The 5,841-nt window shown below is 49.9% G+C and overlaps 2 protein-coding genes across 2 annotated transcripts; one reads left to right on the top strand and one right to left on the bottom strand.

Moving 5' to 3' along the window:
• Positions 1-979: 979 nt before the first annotated feature.
• On the bottom strand, positions 980-4,011 carry LOC109754179 (uncharacterized). Its single transcript, XM_020313100.3, has 4 exons — positions 3,758-4,011; positions 3,082-3,263; positions 2,355-2,729; positions 980-2,253 (listed from the first exon to the last, which is right to left on the bottom strand). Exons 2-4 carry the CDS (start codon positions 3,257-3,259, stop codon positions 1,532-1,534), a joined length of 1,275 nt encoding a protein of 424 aa, XP_020168689.1. The 5' UTR covers positions 3,260-3,263; positions 3,758-4,011; the 3' UTR covers positions 980-1,531.
• A 219-nt stretch (positions 4,012-4,230) lies between these two features.
• On the top strand, positions 4,231-5,409 carry LOC109754147 (F-box/LRR-repeat protein At2g40920-like). Its single transcript, XM_020313074.1, has one exon. The coding sequence runs from the start codon at positions 4,231-4,233 to the stop codon at positions 5,407-5,409; it is 1,179 nt and encodes a 392-aa protein (XP_020168663.1).
• The last annotated feature ends 432 nt before the right edge of the window (positions 5,410-5,841 follow it).

Raw genomic sequence — 5,841 nt, 5'->3', positions numbered from 1 at the left:
ACGACGGCCCAATCCCACGACACAACCAGGATGTGGCTCTGGACAGGCCGAACCACACCGGCGTGACCGCCACCGCGGCGGCGACGAAACTGCTCAATGCCACCGAAAACGGCAAGCACAAGACTCGCCGCCGGCGGGAACGCCGGCGCATCGCGAACCCGCCTGAATCTCGATGAATCTCGAGCGAAGCATCGACCACGGAGGGGATGGGAGAAATGCAGGCAATGATTTGGAGCGTGGGAGGGAGCATTACCTTCAATCTGTAGGCGCTCCGGCGAAGACGCTCCGGTCCGGCGAGTCCCACCGACGGCCGCGAATGCCATTGACTCTTCCGCCTCCGCCGTCGCCTCCTCCTCCAATCGACTGAACTGCGGGGTGGGTTGTGCGAGTAACTGAGGGGAGGAATGAATGGAACCGTGAGGGGGAGGGGGGCGAAGTGCGCGACGTGTTTGACGTCAACCACGGTCGGCGCGAGGCGTGCGGGCGCAGAGCAGTTCCACCGCACGCCCTCGAGTGGCAACCGCTGACCGCGGGGGGGGGGGGGGGTGGGGGGGGCAATCGGCGTGTGGGCGAACTATGTCACACACCACACACGCACCTTGTCCTACGTGGCACATAAAATCGGTCAAAACGTGCCAAGATTCGTGCAGATACTGCTGGACGGCGATGGAGGCGTGTGGTTGAGATGGCTAACGCCCACACGTGTGGGCGTTAACATTTCCGATCAGTTTTCGTACATATGAAGCAGATTTCAACGTGAAATATGTGAAACTTGTTATTTCAAAAATGTGGAACTGTCTATCTATTTAAAATCAGTTTTTTGAAATTAGTGAAATTATATTATTATTTTAATTGAGTGAAATCATACTTTTGAAATATGATATTTGTGAATCTTCTCAATTTAGTGTCTGAAACTGATATTCATGAAATATATCACTAATATCCTATTTCAGTATCAAGTATAATTCACAAACATTAATTTTACACTCTGAAAATACATCTATATTTCCAATCATAAGAACATTCAACATATAACAAATATAACTCCACTTTATATACATACATGTGTATTGTAATATCTAGCAGCTTAATTGCCCGGGACAGTCGATTAGTTTATTTACAGCGTATACCATATGGTAATGCTAGAACTATAATAAGTTTGGAGTTAGTAACCAAACCATCTCACCGGAATGAACATTTGAACCATTTGAGGTATCTGGCATCTCCAGGTGTCACGGCCAGAAATGTATTTTATGATTTTATCAACCAGACTATCTGTTCTTGACTGACTCAAAAGGATGCTAAGGGATGAATTTCTGTGGTTGTGCATGCTGATGGAGTGAAGTTACTAGTAGGCTCAAGTTACAAGCACACGCTCTTCAATTCTACCTCTGAGCTGATCCCCTGCACTTTCCATACTTAGCTTAAGATCTTGAATGCTGTCGAGCTACTATGAAATGCTACATCTGTTAAATTTTACCCCCTTTTTTAACATTATGCTAGTATATTCAGAGCAATGTCGTCAAGAAGCTCAGTCCACAGATCCATCGTCGCTCTCCAAATTACTTTGCAAGGGTTTGAATGCTGCCAGAAGAACAGCAACCTTGTTCGCCAGGAACCCTGCGGCGCCAACAAATAGCTCAGTCGGAGTCAGCTCGAAGCTGTCACCACCAGCACCGTACTTCAGTGCAACAGCCCCAGCAACCATTACAATCGACAATATCAACCATGGCCTTCTTACGCCGCTGAAGTTCATAGTGGGCTCTGAACTGCTCGCTTCTGAAGGAGAACTAATTGCCGGCAACCCGTCCACAGATCTTTGGAGCAGCAATAGATACAGGAACCCTCCAATCCCGCCAACGAGGAACGAGTAGGCGGCTCCATCATTCGAAGCCAGAGTGAAGGCAGAGAAACCTGTTATAACAATAGATATGTCGTAAAGCAGCAAGGATTGCTTGAGATCAGCATACTCCCTCAGTCCATCTTCCTTCAGTTCCTTGATGCTTGAGGCTGTCCTTGCTGAGGATAGCTGCCCCTCTTGAAGATCAGAAATGCTAATCCCTGACAGGTCAGTCACAGCAATTGGCCTTGCTTCCACTACTGAAGCTCCATCCTCACCAAGCACCGCACCGAGCTTGTCGAACGTGTACTGTAAACCGCTGAACTTGAGCTCAAGTGTTCCCTCAAGATCTTCAGGTGTATTCCGTGCTCCATGGATCACTTTCATATTTAAACCATCTAATCTCCATGAACCTGATCTTCAACGGTAATATTGTGAGAATGAAGGGTACACTAGTATTAGTAAGCACCGGGCACATATGTGCGCAGAACAGACAACTAGGTGGATAGCGTACCTGATTCAAGGCCGATCCAGATTTCTTTGATTGTCTGCAATTTGGGACCTTTAAAGGTGATTATATCAACTGAACCACTTTGAAAGGGGAGGAATTGTGATGTCTTGGTGCCATATGCAGGTTGGTCCCCATAGATTGCTGGTACTCTTTGTAACAAGGAGTCACCCTCAACATCGATTAAGCAGACTAAGATTGCGGAGTTCTTATCTTGCAAAGAGGAACTAAGTTCTCCACTTGTGCACAGCTCTAGTATGTAAAAGGCATCAGATTCTTCCAATCTGAGTTTCGATAGTATCTCATCAGGGACACTATTGGGAAATGTTTTTGGTTCAACTGTCGGCAGAAGACGAGATGGCTTTACAGAGGCCAGTGAATCTGGACAATAAAATGAAGGCAGCAATTCAGTAATTTTATGATCTGAATATTAACAAGAAGAAGTTTAGGTCCAGTGACGAATTCACAATTCAAATCATCACAGATGGCATATACTAAGAAAAAATTGGTCAGAGGGCAGCATATTCAGCTGTGTGCAAGTATCCAAGATTTGAGTAGATACAGAAACAAAAACAACGTTACTCCCATTACGACCACATGATTCACTGAAATTTCCAAAGATTATATTGCTTCCAAAGGAACTACTGTAAATTTCCAGCATCCAAAACCAGACGAAATCTAATTTAGGTACTGAATAAGATGGTTTGCTTAGTTCCTATGAGAAAGACAGTACCTTGTAATGAAGAACTGTTTGCAAAAGTGGTCATCCCCCGATGTCTGTTATGCTTTCTGAGTTTCCTTCCGGTTGAGTTGAGAGCGTAAGGCATTTTGGGGCTGTTGAGTGATAGCCATCGAGATAGAAATTCAGAATGAACCGAAGGAGCAGGGTGGCCAGCACAAAGGATCACCATTTCGCTGTAACAGGATGAGCAACAGACAGCATGGTGTTACATAAATAAGATATTCGAAGGCTGTCTGCAAACATGACTAATTAGTGCCAAACACGCATACACACACATGGAATCGACCATAACAGAGCACAAAACCAGTGTATACTGAAAGTTGTTCATAAGCCATGACCAAAATTACGGGAAGTCGAACTACAAAGAAACCCATGAACAGGGCATGCATATTCCATTCCCGACAATGGAAACAACAGTTCACATGCATCCGTGGCAAATTACGAGACAATTTGAGTTGCTACGACGCCAAGAAACTGAGACCACCATACCAATCGACAAAAAAACTCAAACAATTTGGAGATTCTCCGCGAATAAACTACCAGTACTACAACTAAAGTAGCTCCAGCAAGGCACTCGCAGCACGAGCGAAACTAGGACGACAGCTAAAATATCTGAATCTGAACTTCGAAAGACAGACCAGGGGGTGAAAGGCGAGGCTCTCCGTACCGTACGAGCTCGGATCTGAGCCGGGAAAGTAGGCGAGATTCCACGGGTGGAGTGAGGAGTTTGGTGGGCAACGACGCTGCCGTGCAGGAGAGGGGGAGAAACGAGGTAGCGGTAGTAGAGGAAGATCTGGGGAAGAAGAAGAACAGTACAAAGACGACGGCTTCAGTTGCGTCGTGAGGAAGGGAACAGAGGCGTGCAGCGCAGGGGAAGCTACTTGCGACGGGCCAAATGGGCCACGAAAGGTGTCGCGTTACGGGCCTGTATACCTTTCCTTGTGCGCTGGTTTCCATCGGAAAAAAAACCACACGTTCGCTGATAATTTCTGAAAAAGAAAAAACGCGTGCGCTTGTGTTAAAAACATAATAAGCGATTAACAATGGATCCCTCGGGGGTTGAGTTCGGAATCTACATCGGCAGCCCGATCACACAGGAACCCTAACCCTAAACCAGCCCGCCATATCGAGCCGACCGCCATGGACGAAGACGAACCCATGCCACCAGTCGACGGCGATGAGTCCGACGACGACGCCGCGGAGCGCCTCCCGGACTTGACCTTGTACAAGATCCTTACCCTCCTGCCGCCGTCCTCGGCCACGAGGTGCAAGGTCGTCTGCAAGAGATGGCGCTCAATGATCTCCAGCCCCTCCTTCGTGCGTGACCATGCCGCAGCCGTGCGCTCGAGGGACCCTTCCATCCTCCTCTTCGACGGCGCCGCCCGCTTCCCGGGCAGGATCGTCGACGAGAACAGGACAGCGAGGCTGGCGCTGCGCCGATGGAGGGCAGAGCCCACGGAGGGCTACGGCGTGCAGAACTGCTGCGGCTCCCTCGCCTGCCTTCGGAACGGACTCGGCGGGGCCGAGCTAGTCAACCCGGCTACCGGCGACTGCTTCCGTCTTGGCGGTGACAGCGACGTCGTCCGCGACCGCGGCACGAGGACGGGAGCCGACCAGCTCCCCTGGTACTGCCTCGGACGCTGCCCGTCGACCGGCGAGTACAAGGTGATACGCTTCGACATCCGCGTGCCCTACTCCAGCGCCCCGCACGTCACGTGCGAGGTCTGCGCCCTCGGTGGCCGCGGCGGCCAGGGCCTCAGCCGCATGTGGCGGGAGGTGGGAGTGTGGGATGTGAACTTCTGCCCGAGCGATGGCGGCGTGCACATCGCCGGCGTGGTGTACTACGTTGCTAACTTCTTGGGGGCACCCTTTGTCGTCGGCTTCGACCTTTCGACTTACCAGCTGCGCCACATCGACCTCCCCGCGGTCGACGACGCGGTGGCGTCGCTCTCCGAGCTCGAGGGGCGGCTCTGCGCGTCACTGGTGCCCGCTGGGCAGTGGTGCGGCGACGGCGGGGTGAACATGGACCTGTGGGTGCTCCCCGACGGCGGCCAGGACCAGCACGAGTGGATCCACAGGTACAGGTTTGAGCTGGACGGCAGCGCGAGGCACATCCCGAGGCCGCTGTTCGTAAGCGGCGGCAGGAGGCTGATCATGAAGTGCGCCGACGGGTCGCTATGCTCCTACGACGTTGCCGGCGGTAGTGACGAAGGTGCTTTCTTGGTATTCCAGCACAAGAGCGGGCAGCGGATGAGAGGCGCCACCGCCGACGTCTTCGTGGAGAGTTTGCTCCCCGTGCGCACCATCCTGCAATCCTAGGCACCGAGGAGAAAGTTAATTAAGTTGCAGGATCTCTGTGTTTTAAAATGGTGATGGGACGATAGTTTATGTTTGCATCATATTTTTGTCAGGTCATCTTTTTGTGCTTTAGTGGATCAATCAACCGTAAAAATGGGAAGTAATGACCATATTTTTCATTTTCAGAAGATGCATTTCAATTTTCAGAGTATGTATTTTAGAAAGTAATTTGCAAACTGAAAGTGCATTTAGTCGTTGATGTCATTTAGGTGTTGATGATAATTAGTGGTGTTAGTGAGAATGTTTCTAAGTTTATCCAAGGATATTGGTAATGAAGCTAAAATTTGAGCTTTATCCGCATTATCGCTGAAATCAGTAATTACGCTAAAATTTGTAGTCTCCTATCACCCCCCCCCCCCCCCTCGAAATAGGCTTTCGCCCCGATTTATATAT

The sequence above is a fragment of the Aegilops tauschii genome, chromosome 2 (genome assembly GCF_002575655.3).
Source record: "Aegilops tauschii subsp. strangulata cultivar AL8/78 chromosome 2, Aet v6.0, whole genome shotgun sequence".
NCBI classification, from domain to species: Eukaryota; Viridiplantae; Streptophyta; class Magnoliopsida; order Poales; family Poaceae; genus Aegilops; species Aegilops tauschii.
Note: the sequence above shows the minus strand (reverse complement) of the source record. Positions and strands in the feature narration are given on the sequence as shown.